General features: G+C 42.8%; 1 protein-coding gene across 1 annotated transcript; it reads right to left on the bottom strand.

Moving 5' to 3' along the window:
* Positions 1–448: 448 nt before the first annotated feature.
* Positions 449–27,540, bottom strand: LOC132206798 (neuropeptides capa receptor-like). The gene is made up of 2 exons (XM_059641843.1): positions 27,324–27,540; positions 449–1,490 (listed from the first exon to the last, which is right to left on the bottom strand). The coding sequence occupies exons 1-2, from the start codon at positions 27,538–27,540 to the stop codon at positions 865–867; spliced, it is 843 nt and encodes a 280-aa protein (XP_059497826.1). The 3' UTR covers positions 449–864.

Here is a 27,540-nt window from a genome sequence, read left to right as displayed (position 1 = left end):
CCGATTAAGAGAGTAATAGAGACCATGACGAAAATGGGAAAGGAGGAAATTCAAAAGTAGAGGTGCAAAACGGAGAGAGTGTGAAGCACAAAATGGGAAGGGAGAACAGTGAATGAGAGAGAGAGAAAATTGGAGAAAGGGACATTGTGAGAGTTTGAGGGAGAAATGAAAGGAGAGAGAGCAAGGGCGAGAAATGGATTCTGTTGAGGTCAAGTCAGAGTTTGTGATACCAGAGGTGAGACCAAGGACAGAATAAGTGAAAGCCAAACCCTGAGCACTGTTCAGTTCCCGCACCCGCTTCTGTGAAGGCTTCAGGGTGATTCTGTCTCTCTCCAGCTCAGATTTTTTTTCAACACAAAAAAAAGATAAAATATTGTTAGTTCTGCTGCTTGGCACATTTTGTCGAACAATTTTATTTTTTACAACCTTCCGTTACAGATACAGTTCATAAAATGGTGGCTTTTCTCTTTGGCTCCTGTGAGATAAGATTTCACCAGCCAGCATTATCCTCGGTCTGTCACCATAGCAGCAGGTTTCTTCATTGCTGTGAAAACGAACGGAAATGAGTAAATCTTGATTGGGCTAAATAATGAATTTGACTGTTTTATCAATTTGCAGAAAGGGATATTTCAGCACATGCTTCAGCTGTTGTCTGAACTTTGTCTGGGTAACGGCATAAATCGAGGTATTTGTGCAGCAACTGAGGAGCTGCAGCATGAAGCCCAACTCTGCCACAAACGGTTCTAGGTACATAGATCTGTACCCAAAATACCACATCCGGATCCATATAGAATATACCATTAACGTTGACCATAAGAGGATAAAATTGGCCGAGATCACAAAAAGTAGAATGATTGATTTTTTTCAGTTTTGCATTTCAGCATCACATTGAATGTTCCCATTAGTGTGAGACCGGAGTCTTTTGCGGGCTCTGCTGCTCACTAAAATATATCTGATGGTAAAAACATTAAGCAGCAGAATCAGGAGAAATGGAAGAGCTGGGTTCAGAATATGATGGAGGAACTCGATTGTGACCCAGACAGGAGAGTTAAAAGTGTATATTTTTACAGAACAAAACCAAGGATTGTTCCGCAGCATATATCGACCCGCGAGCATAAAATACCAAAAAACGTTCTTTACACTGCTCAGCACAGTCACTGTTCCTACAACCAAAGTCGCTGTTTTCTCACTGCAATATTTTACTTTCAGCTTCTGGGAACAAATTGCCACGAATCGATCAAATGTGAAAGTGACGGTGAACCAGACAGAGCAGTCAGTAGCTGTATAAAGCAGAGCAGCATGGATATTACATATGGGGATGGACTTCCGGAAATAAAATTGTTCCTGATAAACAATCGGAATGTGTCTCAATATCACATCGAGGATAACAACCAGTAGATCCGCCACTGCCATGGCTGCCAGGTAACGACTGATGCATGCGGACAATCCACAATCTTTATTTATTAGGACAAAGATCGTTACGACGTTAACTGTAAGAAGGCAAACAAAAACAAATTGTGAAGCAGGTGACAATGTTATCAGTTTGATTGAGGACCTCATGAGAGAATCAAATGAGTCACTATTTTGAAAGATTTATTGACAAAATAGAAGCTAGTTCCAGAAATGTCATGTAAATCATCAGAAACACTCCCTCCCAAATGCACAGTCATGCATTCATAAGTGCAGATGATATCTAGAAAAGTCCCATGCACTCGGTCACTCACGAGCAGGCAGAGCTCATTTCAACACAGTTCCTAATGTGGAGGCTGTAAACATTGTCATCCTGAAAGATTTTCTCGCAATTCATTGAAGACAACAGAGTATGGAAATTTCTGTCTTTTAGTTTAAGTTGTGGTCGACACTCTGAGGTGAGGAAATGTAAGCGCAGGGAAAGCATATTCATCACTTTAACTGCTTGAGTGAACTTCAAAAGAATGCCACGTACCTGAAATTGGATCTCTCCTCTCCAGATCTTATATTTTGTTCAATTAACTGACCTACTACCGTTCACAATGGATGTCACTTCGAGAATGTTCAAGACATTGTTCCCAACAATTCCCAAATTCAGCAAAATTTCAGTTCCCACAATGAGTAATTTTAAATCGGAAGGAGCAGAGTGTTTTTATTTAATCACTTACGATTAAAGTTCATTATGTGACATTCAGACCTCGAAACCTCCTCTGCTATTCAAACAGATCATGGCGGGTATGACTGTGCCCTGACCTCCATGTTACACGAGCTTTCAGTCATTCAACCCCTTGGCTTCCTATCCATGACCAGGCGAATCTCAGACACGTTTTAACTCGGTTTTTCTCAAGTATGTGTTTGGGAACTATTTTCGACCACAACGGACTCTCCCTACGATCAGTCACGTCAGATTCATATTTTAATGCCATCATAAGCGTACTATGCACAGAACTTTGAAAAATACATACTTATTTTAACGTTATCAATATCCAATCACAATTAGTATACCTGGTTCTTTCGCTTGCCTCACTTTATTTTGTTCAGCCAAAGGCAGGCTCTGAAAACTTTTCCAATATGAAATGCAAATTCTAGCCTTTTGTGTCCTCAGCCATTATTTTGAATTTTACCTGCATTGCGCCTTCTCCATGGCTATCAAACTTACTGTTGTCCTTCGTCTTTACCTATTTCTCCCGAAACCAGTTTCATATTCTCCCACTAGATCAATGGAATGGTTGGTTTGTGATGCAGAGGAAGGTTAACAATGCAGGTTCAATTCCCACTGTGACAAAGTTTACCACCAAGGATAAGTATTCTCCACCTTGTCAATCGCCCGAGGTGTGGTGGCCCAGGGCTGTCTCTGTTGAGGCAGCAGCCACATGTCCTCTGCAACAATTGAAACATTATTCTATCTCTGCCAACATTTTAAAATTTTATCGACACTATAATTAGTCCATGCCTGCATTCTTTTTTCCAAAGTGCAAGGCCTCATATTTGCTCACATTGAATTTCATCAGCTATTTCCTGGACCACTCTCCTTGACTGTATAAACCATTCTCCAGCCTGCCCACCTCCTCAGTACGACCTGCCTGTCCACCTATCTTCGCATCATCGGCAAACTTTGCCAGAATGCCCTCAGTCCCTTCATCCAGATCATTAATATATAAAGTGAACAACTGCGGTCCCAACACTGAATCCTGCGGGATGCCACTTGTCACCAATTGCCATTCCAAAAAAGAGCCTTTTATCCCAACTCTCTGCCTTCTGTCAGACAGCCAATCCTCAATCCACGCCAAGAGCTCATCTCGAAAGCCATGTGTCCTAACCTTACTCAGCAGCCTCCCATGAGGCACCTTATCAAAGGCCTTTTGGAAGTCTAGATAGATAACATCCATTGGGTTTCCCTGGCCTAAACTACTTGTTACCGCTTCAAAGAATCCTAACAGGTTTGTCAGGCATGACCTCCCCTTGCTAAATCCATGCTGACTTGTTCTAATCTGACCCTGCACTTCCGAGAATTAAGAAATATCATTCTTAACAATGGATTCTCGGGTTTTACCAACAACCGAGGTGAGGCAAAATGGCCGATAATTTTCCATCTTTTGTCTTGATCCTTCCTTAAGCAAGGAGGTTACAACAGCGATTTTCTAATCATCTGGGACTTTCCATGACTCCAGTGACTTTTGGAAGATCACAAACAATGCCTCCGCTATTTCCAGAATTATTGGACACAGACAATGGAACATCGTTTATCAACAGTGAATTTTAATATTTCCAAATATTGAATGGCATTTGGCATACTCAAACAGCTCCATACCATCCATTGACCAATTATTTGGCGGAAAGAACAGTCCAAACATTGAAGGCGGGCTTCAACAAATGTCCTGCATCTTCACCCAAAACCAAACCATCCCATTTTCTGTTCGATTGCAGGAGAAGCTCTTCTGCAATTTCAGGCAGCTGCAGTCAGGAATATAATTCCGCATCACATTATACCTGATATTCCCAGACACAGGTTGAGGTGAATCAGTGGTGGTAACACCAATGCCTGCAGCATGTCACCTCTAGACAAAAAAGACAGTTTACTTCAGGTGACGAATTTGGTGCTCTAACAGCAGGAATGGCCTGGCATGTGTACAAGAGGAGGTCCATGTGAGCTCCGGTCCTGTCATATCTGAATGTCGGATACGTGAGGTGATCCTGAAAAAAGAAGAAAAATCTCAAAACTGCTGCAAAGCAAACTAGATGTTAAAAAAAAATATAGATAACAGGGTGCAGAGCTGGATGAACACAGCAGGCCAAGCAGCATCAGAGGAGCAGGAAAGCTGTTGTTTCAGGGATAGACCCTTCTTCTGAAATGAGGAAAGCAAAACATATCTCGCCCATCAGAATAACCAGAAAATCTGTCAGAAATCGTGAGGACTATCTGTCTGTTTAAATTCACGAAAACGTCCAACTCCAAGATGGATGCAGACCTTGTCCCATTACCGCCAGGAAGTCAGGAAAGAATTCTCAGATACTCCAGATGCAAGAGACGAGTTGTGGTCTGATACAGGCTGCCTATTCCTGAGACTGTATCAGAGATATCAGGCCTGGTTCAAAAATATCCCAGGAAACGTCACAAGAGAAAGAACAGGCCTACATCCCCAGAGTTAGATTGCAGCAATATAGTGATTGGTATCAGTTCCAGGGGAACCCGTGGACTATCAGATCCTTGGTCGGAGCTGTTAACCAATCAGGAAGTGTGGTCTGACAAATATAAACAGCCAATTCAGAGATGTCTTAGACTTGGGTTTGGCTATGTGCCAGTTTTTCAAAGTAAACATGTTTTGGATATATGTATAAAGGGTAGCTACATGGCGAGATACCAGCCTTGTGCAATTTGTTCAGCTGTCATTCACTGAGATTTCCCTCTCTGGTTCCTTCCTTCGAACTGCATCACCTCATATTTATCAGGTTTAAATTCTATCTGCCATTAACATGTCCATCTGACCATTTCATCTACATCTTCCTGTCACATGAGAAAGTCCACCACACTGCCAACCACTCAGCCATTCACTCTGTTGAACACAACCTGACTTAAAAGAGCCCCACACCCCTTCAAACTGAGGTCAACATAATTTCTGAATACCACAAATTGTAAGGGAAGGGACAATAATGCACATCAGACTCTGGTCTCCAAACACACAAACCTTCTTCTACCATCACCTTCTGTCTCCTGCCACTGAGACCAATTTAGATGAAAGTTGCCAAGTTGCTTCATACCATGAGATTTTACATTCCTTATTAGTTTTCCATTTGAGGCTTTGTCAAAGGTTTTGCTGACAAACTATGCAGAACAATTCCACTTTGTCATGACTTTCCTCTGATAAAGTCATGCTGACTGCCCCAGACCAAGCTTCACCTCTCTGAACGGCAATCAATTTTCCATTTCCCTGTTTTCTCTAACTGTTTCCCTGATGCTGATACAATGCAATTTTTGAAGTTATTTTGTTATTCATCGTTGAGTTACCTTTACTTTTGTTGCCTATGCCTTGAAATATATATGCATGCTATAAACCTAACAATGCATCTATAACTAACAACAATTGTCTATCTGCCATTAAACCTTACAATGTAATTTTCAAATTCAATGAGGCCAATTTATTCAGAAGTCATGTAAAATTCAAAATATTAAGATCGATATTCCCAAAAGCTCCTTTTCAGTAAGGGTTTCAATTAGCTCTTCAGCTTACACACCAGCAATTCCAAATTAGCCTGAATTCTAGCTCGGTGTTGAACATGATATTGAACTAAACCGTCTCATATATGTTCATGAAATCTACATTTCATAACATTAGCAATCATTTGCATAATGCAGATTAGGTTCAACTTGATTCCGTCTAATATGATTGAGAGTTGAGACTACATTGCTGCATTTGACTCATTTTTTCTAAACGTAACTCTGCTATTACTCTGATCAGATTTTACTATAGTCCCCGAAAGGAGTCATCGAGACAATGAGCCTCAAATGTGTCGGCAGATTATGGAAAGATGCCATCAAATGATGATTGTTATAGTGGATGACCTTAACTTCGCCAATATTGACCAGAGCTCACTTACAGCAAGATTAGATGGAGCAGAATTTGTTAATTTCAATCAAGACTGTTTCTTGAAAGACTTTGTGGATTGTATATCTAGACGAGGGCCCTGCTGGACCTAAAGCTGGCTAATAGGCCTGACGACATGGCTGTCCTTTCAGTAGGAGAGCATTTTGGAAACAGGGATCACTTCGCCTTCTGTTTTATGGCAGCCAAGATAAACTGGAAGACAGGACTCTGTTGTAATGAACTAAATTGGGGAGGCCAAATTATATCAGTGTGGGGCAACACTTCGGAATTGTTTATTGGGAAGAGTTGTTATCAGGCAAATCCAAAATTTGTATGTGGGAGTTATTTAAAGATATGCTGACAAACGTTCAAGAGTGGCATGTTCCAGCAAGGAGGAAGGACAACAATATCTAAACAAGGAAAATTGGATAAGAAGGGAGGTTAAGAATTCAGTCAGACAAGAAAAAGAATCATTTGTCTGGCTTAGGAAACCAAAATCGGATATGGCCTGTTAGGAATATAAAGAAATCAGGGAAGAACTCAAGCAGGGAATTAGGATAACAAGGCACCATGAAATGACCTTAGCAAAAAAGGTTAAAGAGAATATCAAGGCATTCTAGCCATGCACTCAAAATAACAGCGTAGCGAGGGAGAAGATACAATCACTCAGGATATTTGAGAAAACTTGTTCTTGGAGGTCATGTCTTACCATCATGATTGAATTTTTGGAAGATTTGAAAAAGGAGATCAATGAGGGTAGAGCAGTGGATATTGTCTACAATGATTTTAGTAAGGTGTTCGACAAAGCCCATCATGGTAGGCTCATTCAAAAGATTAAGGTGCATGTGATCGATGATGATTTGGCTGCTTGGAATCAGTAAATTCCATATAATACAAAGATTGGGAGAGTTGTGGATCGTACAAAAGGTTGTCAATGGATACAGCTTTGTATAGAACAGTTGAAGAAATGGGCGTAGAAATGTCAGATGGATTTTATTTCATGTAAGTGTGAGGAGTTGCACTCTGGGAGAGAAGTTAAGGAGAAGTAAATAATTAACGGCAGGACCCTGAACATCATAAATGAGCAAAGGGATCTGCAGGGTCAAGTCTGTATGTCCTTGAAAGTGGCCACGCAATTGGATATGGTCGGAACGAAGGCGTATGGCTGGTGCCTTTCTTGTTCGGGGAATTGAGTACAAGAGTCAGGATGTCATGTTGCAGCTTCATAAGGTTTTGTTCTAGCTGCTATTAGAGTACTGCATCAACTCCTGATCACCACATCACAGGAAGGATGTGGAGTTTTTGGACACGGTGTAGAAGAGTTTTACCAGGATTCTGCATGGGTTAGATGATACTAAATATAATGACAGGCTAGAGAACTCGGTTTGCTTTATCTGGGGCAGCTTAGGATGAAAGCAGAGTTGATAGAAATCGATAAGACTTTGAGATCATCAATCGTGTTGACAGTCATAACATTTTTTACCCAAGAGCTGAAACACCTGACATAAGTGGCAGGCATTTAAGGTTGTTCGAAAGGAAACAGTGCAAAGATGTGAGGGGGAGATTTTTTGTTTTAAACAGAGTGGTAGGTGTGTGGTACGTGCTGCCAGAGGAAGGGGTGGAGGCAGATATGATAGGGCCATTTGTAGACTTTTAATTTAGCACATAGATAAGCAAGGGAATGAAGCGATATGGGCCTAGCACAGACAGAAGGGATTATTTGATTTGGCATCGTGCTCAGCACAGCAGCATGAGCTGAAAGGATGTTGTCTGTGCTGTCCAGTTATTTTTGTTCGACTTTCTATGTCAATGTAACATTTTCACCAGATCTCCCATTATGCTTTTGGAGTTAAATATGTAAATGATATTTCAACAATGCTACACGTTACTCCAGACAGCTTACACTGCTCTAATCTATATGGTTACCCTACAGCGTGCTGGAAAAGTGTTGTTGTCACCGTACAAGATCTTGCTGAGATCACATCTGTACAGATTTAATCTCCTCATTGACAAAGATATTGTTGCACTAGAAGCAACTCAGACATATTTCCCTCAATTAATTCCTGCAATTAAGTTGTTAATTGATGAGGGAAGGATGCAAGGTTTATCCAATACCCATTGGAGTTTACAGGAATGAAAGATGGCTTTATTTTTGCATAGAACACCGGAACAAATCAGTAGCACAAGCCAATTACAGAGTAAATGGAGGAATCCATTCCACTTCCTGAGCCTGTTGCACAGCAACAACAGAAGGATATTCAGGCCTTTGACTATGTTACATCATAACAGTACGAGGTACTTCAGCACCTCAGCCTGATATACAGATCGAGGAGGAGGCCTATCAGGCCCAAAATCCGACAATACGGGACCCAGAGAAGGCAGTGCAGCACCAGCATCTTGTTAGACAACAGCAGGATAAATCCATTCTGATTCTCATTTGTGCAACACAGGAACAGTAAGAGGCTGCAAAGTGACTGGAGATCATTGCAATAGAATAATAACACAACAATTAAAGAAAGGCACAAACTCTTTGAGAACTCTTTATGGAGAAGGAGGTGGTAATTCAACACATGTATCTGTTTTGTGGAACAGGAAAGGACAGGTCACACCATTGATCCCATTTTCGGAATTCAGTATGGTCTGGACAGTCTTGCCTTTACTCTAAGACTTTGAACTCAGGCACTGTTCATGTGATCAACTTCTAACCGTCCACCCTGTCCAGGCCGTTCAGTATTCTGAATGTTTCAATCAGATCCTTCATCAAGCTTCTAAAATTCATCGAATATCGACCCAGAGTCCTCAAATGCTCCTCATTTGCTAAGACTTTCATATTGGGGATCATCCTCTGGACTGACTCTAGGGCGAGTATATCACTCCTCAGGTATGTATGCCAAAAATGCTCACAATACTCGAAATGGGTCTGACCAGAGCATAACAAATCCTTAGAAGAACATCACTGCCTTTATATTCTAATCCTCTCAAAATAAATGCCACCATTGCATTTTATTCTGCTGCCTGACTTTAAAAACTCACTTCCATAATTAATGTGAACTCATGTAGAAGAACAGAAGTTAAAACAGTGAAAAGGGCTGCAAAGATCTTGGATGAATGGCTTTTAGTGCACACATTGAAATCTAGTTTCTGGCGCAATCTCATTCTGAATGGATTAGAAATTGGGAAAGAGAGAGATCCTTCAATGGAAAGCAAAAAAAGTAGACCCGGGGAACAATTTACCACAGTGAACCACGGTGTGTGAAAAGAAGCCCAAGGTGGTGGAAAAGAGGTGAAAGATCTCATTTGTTTTCTCTTTTATTAGATGAGATACAGAAATCACAACGCTGTTGGTTTATGAGAGGCACTGGGGAAAATGACATGATGGAAGAGGCCAAGCCAGGGGTATTTGTTGAGAATAGTGTAGGAAATGGCAAGAGAAGTCGAAGAACTGCCCGGAGAGTGGACAGCCTAGTCAAGAGCTGAAAAGTAAGAAAGTACACAATCTCTTCAAACTCATCAAATGTGTGGGCAAAGTTTCCTCTGGTAGAACAGGAGGCGTATGTAAATAAGTTAAAATATTGAAAGAGATGGGAGTTGTTAAGCCTCTATTAGTAAAAGATGAAAACATTTGCATTCCTTTTGAAATGTTACCAGAAAGAGTGATAATCTGTGAAATAAATGGAGAGAAAGTTAATGTTCCGCTGTGTAAGGTAAGGTTATAAAGTCCAATCAAGACTGGGGACGTGATAGCAGGAGTGATTTGGAGAGTGTCTATTCCAGGAATTCTGTTCGTTCTTGAAAGCTATATAGCCGGAACAAAGTTGGGAGTAATGCCTATTGTAGTGGAGAAGCTGAAAGGAAACTGGAAAAATAAAGAGTTAAAAAGAAAACACCTAAGAATCTTCTGGCCTCTGTGGTGACAAGACTCCACAGTCATAAATTAACACAAAAGAAGGGAGAACAAGGAGGAAAGGTGAAGGAGTTGTGATCCGCTTAGCTGACACTCTGTTTGATGAAATGACAAAGAACAAATCAAAACAAGTGTTTATGGTATGACAGATGAATGGACTTTCAACAGCAACAGCAACAACAACAACAACAACAAAAGATGAAATGATAAAAAAAATTAAATCAGAAAGCCTATTTGGAAAAGTGATCAGAATATATTCCAGAATGTTATGACAGTCAGGATAAAATCATAAAGCAGAAGTGGAAACCGTGGCAGATCGGTGCAGATGGGAAATGGGCGAATTTTCACCAGGTTGTATTGTCAGCAGCATGCAGACAAGAATTAATGCTGATAGCACACAAGTTACTTGTAAGAGGTCACCTAGGAATGAGGAAAGCTCAGTCAAAGGTGTAGAACCATTTCTATTGGCCTGCAATCCTTAAAGGTGGAGTTGAATTTTGCCATACCTATCATATATCTCAGATGATAGGAAAGCCCACAGGCTGTGTTAAAACTATTACCTTTGGTTCCAATTCCAACATTTCAAGAAGCTTTCATGCGAGTTATGATTGATTGTGTAGGCCCCTCCCCAGTATTAAAAGTGGAACCATTATTTGCAAACCATAATGGACGTGTCTGCAAGATTTCCGAGAGCCAATTCCATTACAAATGTCAGGCTGATAAGGTGGGAGGGGTTGCTGTCTTTCTTTACCCGATCTGCACTAAGAGAGATTCCGTCATCCCAATGGTCCAGTTTTGCTGCCAAATTATTTAAGAAGGTCATGGGTAGCTTCTGAATCCTGTGCTTTAAATCCAGTGTGTGCCATCCTGAAAGTCAGGGTGCATTGGAAAGGTGGCATCAGGCCTTAAGGACCATACTGTAGACCTCTAGACAGAATTAACCAAATGTTTGGGATAAAGGTGTCTCAAATAAATGTATATATTTTTTGATATTTGAGATGCTCCAAAGGAATCTACTCAGCTTATCACAGTTGAATTAATATCTGGCCACATAGTAAGAGGAATTTGAAATGAATTAAGGAAAAGTTGATAGATTTGATGTCAGAGATCTCACTGTTGGATTTTGTATCTGAGGTGAAAGGAAGATTAACCGGAGTAGATGAATTAGCTAGACAACATTTAAAGGTGGTAGAGTGCAGAATGAAGCCAGAAGCAGGTGAGAAATCTAAAATTCATACGTTCCTGTGGATAAAGTGTAGGTGCTGATTCCAGTGAAAGGAGATGCCTTCAAAGCATTTTTAGTGGTTTATATGAAATTGAGAGGATGTTAAATAAACTGAATGATCTGGTAATGATGTCCAAATGAAAACAAATCGAATATGTCATTTGAATGTGCTGAAACATTCCCTTGACAGAGAAAGAGAATTGGAGAAAGGGGTATTAGTCACACTCTGATCTCTCAGTATGAATAATCAAATCCAGATGATTTGGATTTTGACGAGCCTCCAAATTAACTTAATTAAAATGAGCCCTGAAAGAATGGAATATGGTCGTGAGATATCTGTCCCAGGAACAGAGAACTGTATTGAAAGACTTGTTGCAACGCCTTGGGAACCTATGTAGAAATAGAACAGGGAGGACTATTACTATAGTACATGAGATTGGCATAAGGGATGCTGTTTTGCTAACAAAAACACCCCTAAATCCTCTCAAAGCAGCATAGGCTCAGAAGAAATTGGACGTGAAACTCCAAGAAGATATGCTGATCATGTTCATTCCCAAGCCTGATGTGACTCAGTAGTTCTGTTTAGATTATCAGAAAGCTAACTCTGTGAAAACATCAGATTCATACCCAATCCCAAGGCCCAACGACTGTGTGGAAAAGGTAGGGCAAGCCACTGACATTGCAAATCTGTACTTGCTGCATGGTTATTGATAAGTACCTTCATCAGAGAGAGGTAAAAAGAAGTTTCTACTTCTGTCACTCCAAATAGGCTATAAGAATTGAACGAAATGCCCTTTGGAATGAAAAATGCAACAATCAATTTTCAAAGACTTTCGAAAGGAGTTGTGGCAGGATTGACAAATGTACTGTCTACTGATGAAGGGTCTAAGCCCGAAACGTCAGCTTTTGTGCACCTGAGATGCTGCTTGACCTGCTGTGTTCATCCAGCCTCACATTTTATTATCTTGAAATTCTCCAGCATCTGCAGTTACCAGATTCTCTCATACTACATTACCTGGGTCTCTGGATTAACGGTCCAGCGATAATATCACTCTGTCATCACCTCTCCATGGGGAAATGGAAGGGGTTTGGGTTACAGATAGAGAGGAGAGCTTGAGAGACAATATTATGGAAAGACATGTTCAAATGTTTGAGAATACTGAAATGAAGATATTTAAAAACATTTCATGATATGGGCCATATTTCAAGACTGGTACCTGCACAAGGTGTGAATTCAGATATTGGAGAGTTTCGGATCCACATTGTTTCAGTACATTTGCAAGTGGGAATGGAGACTGCAGAGTTTTCGACACTTTGGCCTGAATGTAACAATTATTTATTTAATTTCTAAGTACAAATTCCATTGAGTTTGACACATGGGATCATGTGCATTCACCTAAGATAATTTTCTGTTGTTATTTTATCAAACTATTCTTATTAACTTTCTACATCATCCCATGCAATGACGGGCCCTTCTTATTCCGTTCCAGCTCGAATCTCCATATGATTGGAGGTGCTCACCATCGCCCAAATGCCATGAATATTCCATGACCCCGGCTTTAATGCCATCTCTAAAAGACTAATGGGCGCACGGTTGAGCTTCCTCAGTTAGGGGCTCCCCTGAAATGTTTGCCCTTAGCATGTCGGTTAAGAGCCAATTGCACCATATTTGAAGGTCCTGGTGGATGGGCGAGTGCAGAGAAGGAGCATTGTCTTTCCAGAGAAGGCCATGCTACCAGACTCACCAAGAATGCTCTGAAATCACCACCTAGGACACTGCGGTCACAGCTGCCTGAAGAAATGTCCCAAAATCTAGAACAACGTCAATAACCGTGCCGTTTCTGCCAGGGTAAGTGTTGTCGACTTGTCCTTTTTCCTCCACACTGACTGTATACCTGTTCCAGCACTTACTTCTAAACAAGGCTCGTTCCCCATCACTGTCACTGTTGCATTCATCACCTTCCGTCACTCAGTCTCTTTCTCTTTCTCAGATTCACAATACCTGTACACTCTCAGCACTGAATGAATTAAGCACTGTCTGCTGACGCTGTCTTGACACCTCAGCATTTTCCCATCACATACACCAGCAGTATTGAAATATATTTCTGTTTCTCCCACTCTCACTTTCCACCTCCTCTTCTCTCACTCAAATAACAAGAGCTTGTCCTGGAAGAGAAAAGGCCAAGCCAACTGGTGGAGTACATGACATCTGTTTCCGTCACTCAATCCGCAATTCCGAGAGGACCTTAGAATAAGCCAGACAGGACAGGGTTGACTTGTGTGGAGATTCTGAAACATACAAGATTCACTGAACGAGTAAGAAGCAATGTTCAGTGAAGGGAAATTCTCTTTGAACTCAGTTTCAATTCTGTTTTCACTTGGCTCAGCTCAGTTGCTGTGGCCCTGAAACAAACTCTTTTTTTTGAGTCAAGCTGGTAAAAATGGAATCACAGGATCTCAGAGGGCAGAGGTTGGGGTCATAATTTTTCTGAAGAAGGGTCTAGGCCCAAAACATCAGCTTTCCTGCTCCTCTGATGCTGCTTGTCCTGCTGTGTTCATCCAGCTCTACGCCTTGTTATCTTGGCTTCATGATGTATTGTTTCCACCACCACCCAGATTCTCCCTCCTGCACTTATTCCTTCAAAAGCTCAAATAATGAAATTAATCTGATCCATTTACTGCTCCCCTAACTTGCCCTGACGTCTTCAACAATCGGTGCTCATGTATACCGGCCCTCTGTTCCTGCGCTACCTTTATAATGGTGCAGCCTTTTTAAATTTGTCTTTCAATGTTCATTGCTTCTGTGGCAGAACCAGCTAAGGCGCTGTATTTAGGCTACAGTCGCTTAGGAGATGTGGATCGAATGCTTTGCATGGGTGAATTTGCCTTAAGAGGTGGCACGGTGGCTCACTGGTTCATACTACTGCCTCTTCGTGGCAATGACCCGGGTTTAATTTGTCCCTCAGACGACTGTCTATGTGGAATTTGCAGGTACTGTCCTCTGTCTGCATGGGTTTCTTCTGTATGCTCTGGTTTCCTCCTAGAGTCTAAAAATGTCATGATCCGTGGATTGGCTGTGATAAACTGCCCATAGTGTCTAGGGATGTGTATGTACGGTGGGTTGGCCATGGAAAAAGCAGGCTTACAGCTAGGGGTGTAAGTCTGTGTGTGATGCTATTTTGAGCATTGGTGTCGATTCGATAGGGCAATTGGACTGCTTCCTCACTAGAAGATTTCTATAATTCACTGTATTAATCCTCATCGGCCATTTTTTTCTGAACACTACACCAAACCTTCCACATCGAATTGGTGTTCCATACCGTCTTACACATAACTTACAATTATTTTCAGGTTTGGCGTTATATATAAACATAAAACTTGTCATAGAAACACACTTCACAGCGAACAAATGAAATCTGAGCAAATTCTCACATGTGAGCAAGTAAAATATAGATTCACTCCCCAAGGAGAGACTAAAACATTGACACAAGTAATGACTAACTGCCAACTGAACAACAGATAATTTCTGGTCAAGATGGCAGCAAAGGAGGACATTCAAGGTGCAGATACTCCTTTGTTTATTTCCTTTATTCTGCTTTTCCCCCTTTTTGGTCTTTTCTCCTGAGGTAGAGCGAGCTGGAGGCACAGAGCGGAGCAGGCTGGAAACCCGAGAGGAGTGAATAGAGAATGGAGACGGCCAGCATAAACTCGTAGGCTGGTACCAAGGTCAGTGCAGACCTTCCTCCCCCTACCTATTATTGGAACAACTAAATTATTTAGTGACATCCAAATCAGAACCAATTAACATTAATATTTTGTTAAATGGCCACTCAGATCCTGTGAAAGTCAATATTGGTGCAGCTATATCCGTGTTTTCAGAATTGGTCTTTATCAAGCTACTCTCAGGGCTCCAACCGTTAAGTTTGTACAAGACCTCAGCTAGACTGACAACATACACGGGGAACAGTTATTGAACAAGGGTACAACTTCGGTTCTGGCCTTGTATGAAAATAAGTTGCTGTCTTTATCACTGATAGTATCAAAGTCTCGGTCCAAACCCATTGGGGTGGAATTGGTGATGAAAGATTTGGCTGAAGTAGCTCAACATTTTTTGTTTGGAAACTACCTGCCTCAGTGAAGTCCTAGTGAAATACCCAGGAAGTTTTCAGGATGGGTTTGCGGCGAGAAGAGGGGCGAAATCACTTTACATGTTTATCAGCGAAAATTCAGAGATTTTTCAAGGCCCACCGGTGCCATTTATCTTGAAGGCAAAAGTAGAGGTGAAAATCAGGAGGCTAGAGATGAGAAATTATCAAACTTTCACAGTTTTTAGAATGTGACAGTGCCATTCTTACCCATTATGAAGCCTAACAGCTCAATTCACCTCTGTGGGGATTTTTAGAAAATGGCAAACCACTTCTCACAGCTGGATAAATAGTCAATCCAGCACACAAGGACTTGTATGCAAAGTTGGCGCAAGGGGAGGGAGGGGCTAACCTTCGCAATGCTGGACAGGAGCCACACATGCCTGCAATAGTGAGAGGAAGAGGAGTCCCAGAAGTACGCTGCAATGAGTACACATAAAAGTTTATGTCGATATACAAGATTGTCATTTGAGATATCATCAGCCTCCACCACTGGACGGTGGGGTGTGGCAGGGTGATAAACAGCAGCAGGGATGCCAATACCAGCCAATTGCCTCCTCTAAGCAAGGGAGGCAATTTAATTCAGTGATGAAGTTTTGAGCCAGAACCATGGAAATTGCCCTGCGTAGATACAAGGTGACATTGATGCGAGGTCAAACCTCATCACTTAAAAAGTTCAGGCAGGTGAAAGCGTACAGATCAAACATGTGAATCACCTAAACGCTGTTATCTTACCGACGAGACAGGAGCAGGATATTTTTGGCCCTTCAAAACATCCAGGAGTCCTGTCAAAAACCTGAGGTTCTCCGCTCCATCTAGTGTAGAGCAAATCTAAGATTGTGAGATGGATGCAACCTCGATATCATTACAGGCTGTAGAAGAGGAGGAAAATCTCTTGATCATTCGGGAGGCAGAGGGGGTAATTGAGAGGAGTTATCGGGAGCTGGTCACTCCTAAGGCTCAGGTCGAGGATAGATGGTTTACAGTTAGGGGGAGGAAAGGGGACAGACAGACAGTGCAGAGATCCCCTGTGGGCATTCCCCTCAGCAATAAGTATACCGTTTTGGATACTGCTGGGGGGGATGACCTACCAGAGGAAAGCCATAGTAGTCAGTTCTCTGGCACTGAGCCTGACACTGTGGCAAAGAAGGAAAGGGGGCAGAATAGAAAAGTACTCGTGGTAGGGGACTCGATAGTTAGGGGAATCGACAGGAGATTTTGTGGGCAAGATCGGGATTCCCGGAAGGTATGTTGCCTCCGTGGTGCCAGGGTCCGGGACGTCTCCGATCGGGTGTATAAAGTTCTAAAAGGGGAGGGCGAACAGCCAGAAATCGTGTTACATATTGGCACAAATGATATAGCCAGAAATAGGTTTGAGGATATAAAAAGTGATTTCAGGGAGTTAGGATGGAAGCTGCAGAGCAGGACGAACAGAGTAGTGTTCTCTGGTTTACTACCGGTGCCACGAGATAGTGAGGTGAGGAACAGGGAGCGGGCGCAGCTGAACACGTGGCTACGCAGCTGGTGTAGGAGGGAGGGCTTCAGATATGTTGATAATTGGGATGCCTTCTGGGGAAGGTGGGACCTGTACAAGAAGGACGGGTTGCATCTGAACTGGAAGGGGACCAATGTCCTGGGTGGAAGGTTTGCTCGAGTAGTTCGAGAGGGTTTAAACTAGTATGGCAGGGGGGTGGGAACCTGAGCTGTATACCAGAGGTGAGAGTTGATGCAGGTGAGGCAATAGCAAGAGGTAGACCAGCTAGTGGGAAGGATTTTCCTGGGAAGGAACCAAGGGATCGGTTAAAGTGTGTTTGCTTTAATGCAAGGAGTATCAGGAATAAAAGTGATGAACTTAGAGCATGGATCAGTACCTGGTGCTATGATGTTGTGGCCATAACAGAGACATGGGTTTCTCATGGGCAGGAATGGTTGCTGGATATTCCAGGGTTTAGGACATGTAAAAAGAATAGGGAGGAGGGAAAAAGAGGAGGGGGTGTAGCACTACTAATCAGAGAGGGTATCACAGCTACAGAAGCTTCCTTTGTCGAGGAAGATCTGCCTACTGAGTCAGTATGGGTGGAAATTAGGAACAGCAAGGGAGTAGTCACCTCGTTAGGGGTTTACTACAGGCCCCCCAATAGCAGCAGGGAGATTGAAGAAAGCATAGGTCGACAGATTTTGGAAAAGTGTGCACGCAGTAGGGTTGTTGTAATGGGTGACTTTAACTTTCCTAATATTGATTGGAACCTCCTTAGAGCAGAAGATTTGAATGGAGCTGTTTTTGTAAGGTGTGTTCAGGAGGGTTTCCTAACGCAGTACGTTGACAGGCCGACGAGGGGAGAGGCCATTCTAGACTTGGTGCTCGGAAACGAGCCGGGGCAGGTATCAGATCTTGTGGTGGGAGAGCATTTTGGTGATAGTGACCATAACTGCCTCACATTCTACATAGCTATGGAGAAGGAGAGGATTAGGCAGAATGGGAGGATATTTAATTGGGGAAGAGGAAACTATGATGCGATTAGACATGAGTTAGGAAGCATGGACTGGGAGCAGTTGTTCCATGGTAAGGGAACTATCGACATGTGGAGACGGTTTAAGGAACAGTTGTTGGGAGTGATGAGTAAATATGTCCCTCTGAGACAGGCAAGAAGGGGTAAGATTAGGGAACCTTGGATGACGAGAGCGGTGGAGCTTCTAGTGAAAAGGAAGAAGGTAGCTTACATAAGGTGGAGGAAGCTAGGATCAAGTTAAGCTAGAGAGGATTACATGCAGGCAAGGAAGGAGCTCAAAAATGGTCTGAGGAGAGCCAGGAGGGGGCACGAGAAAGGCTTGGCAGAAGGAATCCGGGAAAACACAAAGGCATTTTACACTTACGTGAGGAATAAGAGAATGGTCAAAGAAAGAGTAGGGCCGATCAGGGATAGCATAGGGAACTTGCGTGTGGAGCCTGAGGAGGTAGGGGAAGCCCTAAATGAGTTTTTTGCTTCTGTCTTTACGAAAGAAACAAACTTTGTAGTGAATGAAACCTTTGAAGAGCAGGTGTGCATGCTGGAATGGATAGAGATAGACGAAGCTGATGTGCTGAAAATTTTGTCAAACATTAAGATTGACAAGTCGCCAGGCCCGGATCAGATTTGTCCTCGGCTGCTTTGGGAAGCGAGAAATGCAATTGCTTCGCCACTTGCGAAGATCTTTGCATCCTCGCTCTCCACTGGAGTCGTACCTGAGGACTGGAGAGAGGCAAATGTAATTCCTCTCTTCAAGAAAGGAAATAGGGAAATCCCCGGCAATTATAGACCGGTAAGTCTCACGTCTGTCGTCTGCAAGGTGTTAGAAAGGATTCTGAGGGATAAGATTTATGACCATCTGGAAGAGCATGGCTTGATCAAATACAGTCAACACGGCTTTGTGAGGGGTAGGTCATGCCTTACAAACCTTATTGAGTTTTTTGAGGATGTGACTAGAAAAGTTGATGAGGGTCGAGCTGTGGATGTGGTGTATATGGACTTCAGTAAGGCATTTGATAAGGTTCCCCATGGTAGGCTCATTCAGAAGGTCAGGAGGAATGGGATACAGGGGAACTTAGCTGCTTGGATACAGAATTGGCTGGCCAACAGAAGACAGCGAGTGGTAGTAGAAGGAAAATATTCTGCCTGGAAGTCAGTGGTGAGTGGAGTTCCACAGGGCTCTGTCCTTGGGCCTCTACTGTTTGTAATTTTTATTAATGACTTGGACGAGGGGATTGAAGGATGGGTCAGGAAGTTTGCAGACGACACAAAGGTCGGAGGTGTCGTTGACAGTGTAGCGGGCTGTTGTAGGCTGCAGCGGGACATTGACAGGATGCAGAGATGGGCTGAGAGGTGGCAGATGGAGTTCAACCTGGATAAATGCGAGGTGATGCATTTTGGAAGGTCGAATTTGAAAGCTGAGTACAGGATTAAGGATAGGATTCTTGGCAGCGTGGAGGAACAGAGGGATCTTGGTGTGCAGATACATAGATCCCTTAAAATGGCCACCCAAGTGGACAGGGTTGTTAAAAAGCATATGGTGTTTTGGCTTTCATTAACAGGGGGATTGAGTTTAAGAGTCGTGAGATCTTGTTGCAGCTCTATAAAACTTTGGTTAGACCGCACTTGGAATACTGCATCCAGTTCTGGGCGCCCTATTATAGGAAAGATGTGGATGCTTTGGAGAGGGTTCAGAGGAGGTTTACCAGGATGCTGCCTGGACTGGAGGGCTTATCTTATGAAGAGAGGTTGACTGAGCTCGGTCTCTTTTCATTGGAGAAAAGGAGGAGGAGAGGGGACCTAATTGAGGTATACAAGATAATGAGAGGCATAGATAGAGTTGATAGCCAGAGACTATTTCCCAGGGCAGAAATGGCTAGCACGAGGGGTCATAGTTTTAAGCTGTTTGGAGGAAAGTATAGAGGGGATGTCAGAGGCAGGTTCTTTACGCAGAGAGTTGTGGGAGCATGGAATGCGTTGCCAGCAGCAGTTGTGGAAGCAAGGTCATTGGGGTCATTTAAGAGACTGCTGGACATGTATATGGTCACAGAAATTTGAGGGTGCATACATGAGGATCAATGGTCGGCACAACATTGTGGGCTGAAGAGCCTGTTCTGTGCTGTACTGTTCTATGTTCTATGTTCTATGTTCTATGTTCTATGCTCCAAATGCAAGAGGCTGTCTATAGCCCGGTACATTATACCATGTCAACGTTCGAATTGGAGGAACCAGGCTCGGGATGAAAATGTGAGATAACAAAGTGTGGAACTGGATGAACACAGCAGGCCAAGCAGCATCTCAGGAGCACAAAAGCAGACGTGTTGGGCCGAGAACCTTCATCAGAAAAGGGGGATGGGGAGAAATAAAAAGTTCACCTGGACCATCTCAAACACATCCCTCACCTTTCTGGACCTCTCTGTCTCCACCTCAGGCAACCACCTAGAAACCGATATCCATTTTAAACCCACCAACTCCCACAGCGACCTAGAATGCACCTCCAACCACCCAGCTTCCTGCAAAATTCCATCCCCTATTCCCAATTCCTTCGCCACTGCCACATCTGCTCCCAGGGTGAGACGTTCCACACTTGTACCTCTCAGATGTCCTCGTTCTTCAAGGACCACAACTTCTGCACCCACCCACCTCCCCCCACCCCCACCCCGGCAGTGGTTGAGAATGCCCTTGACTATGTCTCCCGCATTTCCCACAATTCATCCCTCACAACCCTTCCAAACAATATTCACCGAAACAGAATCCCGCTTGTCCTCACATACCACCCCACCAACCACCGGAAACAACACGTCACCCTCTGACAATTCCGCCATCTGCAATCTGGCCCCACCACCAAAGACCACACTCTCCATGACTCCCTTGTCCACTCCACACTCCCCTCCAATCCCACCACACCCAACACTTTCCTCTACAACCGCAGGAAGTGCTACACTTGCCCCCACACCTCCTCCTTCACCCACCTCACAGGACCCAACAAGACTTTACATATCAAGCAGATGTTCACTTGTACATCTGCCAATGTTGAATACTGCATCCACTGTAGCCTTTGGGGCTTCCTCCACATCAGGGAAACCAAGCGGAAGCTTGGGAACTGCTTTGCAGAAGACCTACACATGGTTTGCATGAACAACTGCACCTCCCAGTTGCAAACTATTTCAAGTCCTCCTCGCATTCCTTAGATGACATGTCTATGATGGGCCTCCTGCAGTGCCACGATGATGCCACCCGATGCCACAGCAACTTATATTCCGTTTGGGAACCCGGTAGCCCAATGATATCAATTTGGATTTCACAAGCTTCAAAATCTCCCCTCCCACAACTGGATCCAAAAATCAGCCCTGCTCGTTCCTATCTCCCCAACCTGTTCCCCCACACCTCCATTTCCAAACTACCAACCTCATCCTACCGCCTTGACACGTCCGTCCTCCCAGGGATGACCTTTCCCATCCCTACCTCCCCACCTATACTCACCTCTACAACTCCATCCCCGCCCCTTTAACTTGTCTGCCTTCTCTCCACCTATCTTCTCCTCTATCCATCTTTGATCCAACTCCCCCATCTCCCTATTTATTCCAGAACCCTTCCCCCATCCTCCTTTTCTGATGAAGGGTCTTGGCCCAAAACGTCAGCTTTTGTGCTCCTAAGATGCTGCTTGGCCTGCTGTTTTCATCCAGCTCCACACTTTGTTATCTCGGATTCTCCAGCATCTGCAGTTCCCATTATTTCAGGATGAGAATGTCTTAGGAAAAGCTCTAACGCCTATATCTGTGATTTAATGGGGGAATGGACATAGTGGTTAGAACAATGTTGGTGTTGTTGAATATGAGGTCGGTTATTAAACTGGGCCAATCAGGAAAAACCTGGCTAACCAATGGAACTAGGAGATTTGATCTCCTCAGTTCGGACTACTTCATCCATACTCGAGTAACTAAAGACGTTGTGATGGGATACCAGACTCTGTGCCATTATTTCAGTGCCCGAATGAATGAATTGTCACCTGGGCCATTGAAAGAAGAATGAGTGTCAATTGTCGGGCCCCAGCAGAGATATTTATAACATCAACAGCCATGGGTGAGATCCCGGAAAACGAGATGATGAAAAACGCTGTGACATTATTGAAGAGAGGCGGCGAGATTGTTTAAGATGCTGTAATATTTTTTAAAAAACTAGCGAACTAAAGACCGGTGAACCTGATTACATTGGTGGTTAAGTTGTGGGAAGGAATTCTGAGAGACAGCATCTTGATTCACTTGGAAAGTCATTGAATGACTTGGGAGAGTTAGCGTGCATTTGTGCATAGGAAATCATATCTCATAAACATGAGAGATTTTGAGGCTCTGGTCAAGAAAATAGATGAAGACAAAGCAATAGATGTTTGCTGGTGGACATTAGCAAGGCGTTCTATGGGGATCCTCGTGGCAGGCAAGTCAGTAAGGTTGGATAAAATAGGATTAGGAAGAGTTAGTCAAGTGGATGCAGACTTGGCTTGAAAGTAATAAACAGAAAGTGGTGGAAGAAATTTGAAAGAGGCCTGTGATCAGCAGCGTGCCTCATGGCTCAGCGGTGCATCTACAGCTGATCATTGCTTATATAAATGATTTGGATGAGAATACAAGTGACATGGCTGATAAGTTTGCAGATGACACCAAAATTGCTTATATGTCAGACAATGAAGAAGGTTAACTCAGTGGACAAAGAGATATTGATGAACTGAGCAAGTTGGCTGAGGCATGGTAGATGGGTTTTCATGCCAACAAATGTGATTTGTTGCATTTTGTACAGCAAACCACATCACAATTTACACAGTTAGTAGTAGGTCCCAATGGATTGTTGGCAAACAGATAGACCGTGGGGTGCAAGTACATAGTTCTTTGAAAGTGGAATCAGAAGTAGACAGTGCAGTGAAGAAGACATTAGGCATGCTTCCCTTCCTCCATCACAGCATTGACTGCAGGCATTGGACGTTGGTTTACGGCTGTTGAAGTCAATGGTTAGGCTTCAGTTGGAGCACTGCATACAATTCTGTTGCCTTACCTTAAGAAAGATGTTCTTAAACTGGAAAGGGTGCAAAAATGTTTTAAATAATGTTACCAAGTCTGAAAACTTTGTGTTATATGGTTAGAAACATTGAAAACTAGACATATAGAAGACAGAAGCAGGTGGATGCAATTAGAATCTTCGAGGCTGCTTCGCCATTCATGCCTGATCATCCAACTCAATATTCCAATCCTGCTTTTGCACCATTACTTTTGATTTCATTCGCACCAAGTGGTATATCTAGCTGTCTCTTGAATACGTTCAATTTTATGGCATCAACTACTTCCTTTGGTAGTGAATTCCACAGGATCACCTCCATTTGGGTGAAGAAATGTCTCCACATCTCTGTCCTAAGTGATCTATCCAGAATCCTCAGGCTGTGACCATTGGTTCTGGACACACCTATCATTAGGAACATCCTCCTGTATCTGCACTGTCTCATCCTGTTAAAATTTTATCAGTGTCAGTGAGGTCCCTACCATTTGTCCGAACTACATCAAAGACTATTCTAACGTAATCAATCTCTCCTCATAGGTAAGTCCCGGAATCAGCCTTATAAATATTCTCTGTACCCCCTTGAGAGCAAAAGCACCGTTCCTGACAGAAGGAGACTAAAACTGCAACAGTATTATTGATGTCCCTTCACAAAGGCCCCGTATAACGACAACAATGCATCCCTGCTTCTGTACTCAGAACGTCTCGCAATGAAGGCCAACATACCGTTTGGCTTATTTACCAACAACTCCACTTGCATGCTAACCTTCAGCGAATGATGCACAAGGACACCCTCGTCTCGGAGCACACTCCCCTCTCCCAATTTACTGCCATTCAGGTGGATACCCTGGGACATATTCCCTCTTGCATAAAAGGTTGATGAGTGACCTTATAGACTTTAAAGATTTATAACAGCATGAGAGGCATCGTTAAAGTGCAGAGTCAAGGTCTTTGCCTGAGAGCAGAGGATCCCACAGCTGGACTCCATGAGTTTGAAGTGAGAGAATAAAATTTCAAAATGAACCGAAGGGGCAACTTTTTTCATCAAGAGTGTGGTGGGTATTTGGATTGAACAATCAGAGGCAGTAATGGAGGTGAAACAGTTTCAACATTTAAGTGGCATTTGGACAGGTATATGGATAGAAAGTGTTTCTGAAAATAATGGCCAAGGGCAGGCAGATGGGACTGGTTCAGTTGAAGAAGACTTGTTGGCGTGCACGAGTTGGGGCATAGCGATTGTTTCCATATTAAATAGCTCTAAGACTCTGTCATTCAATAAGTCCTGCTTCATGGCTAATTATTCATAAATCTCAGTTCATTTGCAGGTAGATACTCCTCTTTGAATACTTTCAATGTTCTATCATCTCTACCATTCTCGATTAGAGAATTCTTCACAGTCATTGCACTCCATCTGAGAAAACATTCCCCACACACGCTATGACCTGTTAACAATAACAAAAGAAGGGAAGACATGGGCTAAATTGGCTGGCAATGTTTGAGTGAGGATGGCATCAAGGAACGCAAACAGAAGTGAACTTAATAGGAATGGGTTATAAACGCTTCGCTGGTTGGATTCATTTATAGCAAAAAGGAAGATGTCTGTGGTTGGTGGATGTCAATCATGTCAATCATGGGACATCTTTGCAGGAGATCCTTAGGGTAGCCTCCTCAGCACAACAATCATTAGCTGCCTCATCAATGGTGTTACCGCGTCATGAGGTCAGAAGGGGAGATGTTCAAAGCAGATTACAATGTTCAGAACAATTTGTCACCCCTCCCTCCTGAAGCTGTCTATGTCCATGTGCAGCAAGACCTGGAAAGTATTCAAGCTTGTGCTGTTAAATCGTCAGCAATAGTACTGCCAGACACTGCGTATATCCACTGTTAAAACGAAGAGCTCATTCAGCACCTCATCTGGTTTCACAGGAATATGAGGAAACGATTCAGCACATCAAAGCTTTTGGGTAAGAAGAGGGTTCGCCCATTCTCTAATTCGTGCCTATTCCACAGAAAGTTTCAAAACAATTGCCTCTTAGTTCTTCATAGTGCTACAGATTAAACATTCAATTTCCTTACATTCCCCTCATGGTACGGTCAGTACAGGGATGAGGCAAGTAAAACCTCTTTGTACTCTCTCCGAGCCAAGGAAATCGTCCCTTACAAAGTGCACTAAATATGGACAGAACATAACAATTCTCTCCCAGTAAAACTTTCAGTGTTGATCACAATGCTTCCTCTTCCATCACATTCCTCCTCTCCAGTTCTTTCTTTTGGATTAATGCAAGCGTCCTTCAATTAAAAGATTCTTGCATCATTTTCTGTATCTCTGCATCAGTAAAGCCAACATAAGAGGTGATATCTTGAGATGATCATGCTCAGCGGACATGCACAGTTATAAATAAATCTGCAGGATTATGAGAAAGCCATTCAGCCCATCGAAAGTATTGGACAAGAAGAGGGATAGTCACAATGAGATTTTTTTACACAGCAATGAGAGATCACAAATATGTCATTCAACCTGTCCCATGGATTAAGAAGAGACCTTTCAAACCTTCAAGTCACTTGTACTGGGGTAAGAGCAGGTTCCTGACACTGCAACATGATGAGCAAATGGAGAAGAGGTAACACACGTAAATTGTTCCTGTTTGTTACTCATGGCTCCATTGCCTGTTGTGCACACCTGAAACTTTAATATCGTTCGCTAAGAGTGAGAGGTCAAATGTTTTGTTTCACGTCTCAAGAAGACACTTGATATCTGAGATGACAAACTCGAGTTCTCTATGAAGATCAGAATCTGGTGGGAATAGCTTGCTGTTTCAGAATGAGAGTATTGTGGCAATTGTAGGGATTGTGAACAACATGAAGTTCAGTGCAGGGCCACAAAATATTTAGAGAGAGAGCCATCATTCTGAGCCTGGGTGGCTCTCAATCAACATTGGGAATTAGCGAATGCACTTAAACGATTATAAATTCTATATCCTGGTTACAAACAGAGAACTTATCACACTATCTCGGTTTGTTTTGGACTTCGTGAAAGATTGTCCATAACAGTCAGGTTTCAAAGCAATCACCTTTTATTCCCTCACCATCTAAACGCTGAGATTTTTCACTCATTCCTCTTGCTGCTATCATCCATTGGAATAGCTTGCTGAAAGTCATTTTTTCTCGCTCCAGGCCAAAGATTGTTTTTCCTTGCAAAAGCGACTGAATCTGTTCACAATACCACACGTACTTTGTCAACAAGTTTTTCAATGTTATTTTAATACTCCCTTTTCCATCAATTTACTCATCTCCAGTTTTTTCCTTTTGCTGAGAATCTTATTCCCTCTCTACACACTGATTTGACTGGACTATAAGCATTCCTTGCACCATTTTCTTTGCCACTGCATCAATATAGCTGGCATGAAAGTTGACATCCTAAGACGATCACGCTCGGGACAGGGACACAAAGAGAAAGAAATCCAACTGGAAAAGGGAATTTTCACATAACTGAATGGAAGTGGCTCATCAGGTTTGGGAAACAGACAAAGGAAGGGGTCTAGAGATAATGGGAACTGCAGATGCTGGAGAATCCAAGACAACAAAATGTGAGGCTGGATGAACACAGCAGGCCAAGCAGCATATCAGGAGCACAAAAGCTGACGTTTCGGGAAGGGGTCGATCTTTACTTGGTTATGCTTTTATAGGCTGTGTGCATTCTTGTTAGTGCCAGCATCTTACACCAATCCTGACATTTTTCTTGAACTGGGTACATTGCTTGGCTGCTCAACAGGGCAGTAAACAGTAAAATGCATTGGTGTGGGTCTGCGGGTCACAAGGAGACTTGACAGGGGAACCATGGCTTCTTGCCTTCATTAAAAAGCCTGAGTAAAACAGATGCCAATTTACAGCATATGATGATGGTTTCATGGTCTCGATTTAAACTTCACTAATTCCATTCATGGGATATGGACTAATGACCCAGCATTATTCTCCTGGACTTGAATATTACTCATCAATGTCCTGACCAGGACGCAATACTCTCCCCATCTGGCAAATGCCACAGAAAGGAGAAAGAGTTCCCACTTCAGGTGTAATTGTGTTTTTTTTTTAAGTAGGAGTGTAGTAAAAAGAAGTTTCCCACATTTGAACCTAGATTTAACATTCACAAGAGTGATGATTTATTTGGAAGCTGCACCACGTTGAGGTGAAGGCAGCAATATTATGACGGTGATGCTTGCGATGATTTGGATGTTTGTAGAGGTGCAAGGTAAAAATTTGGTTGTGAACAGCCTGATTCCTCATCTGGTATTGGTGAAAGAGGGGTTTACACTCAGTCATTAGTAATTAGTAATTTGCAGTTTGTATTTTGTAATTTTCAAGGAATTCCACTTTTGTTTGGAATTGAAAAATCTTCACAAAATGTAAAAATTATGAGCAGCAATTAATTTCAAACGGTTGACTTACCAGGAACACCAACAATAGCGAGGATTGGATAGTATCCACCTTGAATAACCCAGAATACATATTTTATCCGCGATGCCAATGTTAGCCCATTCAGAGAAAGCCAGAAAAGACCCTCGGAAATACTCCTATCTGTTGGTGTAAAAGCCCAGCCTATTGTTCCCAGATACTGACACCTTGTTGTAACATTCCAGTGTGTTGCTTTCAGATTCTGCTCCAT

This window comes from Stegostoma tigrinum, chromosome 43 (assembly GCF_030684315.1).
Source record: "Stegostoma tigrinum isolate sSteTig4 chromosome 43, sSteTig4.hap1, whole genome shotgun sequence".
NCBI lineage: Eukaryota > Metazoa > Chordata > Chondrichthyes > Orectolobiformes > Stegostomatidae > Stegostoma > Stegostoma tigrinum.
The sequence above is the reverse complement of the archived record's forward strand: the minus strand, read 5'-3'. Positions and strand labels throughout refer to the sequence as shown.

Excerpts from the sequence above, each read along its gene's own strand:
- LOC132206798 (XM_059641843.1), bottom strand. The coding sequence starts at position 27,540 with ATGGAGCAGAATCTGAAAGCAACACACTGGAATGTTACAACAAGGTGT. Across the intron at positions 1,491-27,323 it reads CGCTATTGTTGGTGTTCCTG|TTAACGTCGTAACGATCTTT; the intron begins GTAAGTCAACCG and ends GCCTTCTTACAG.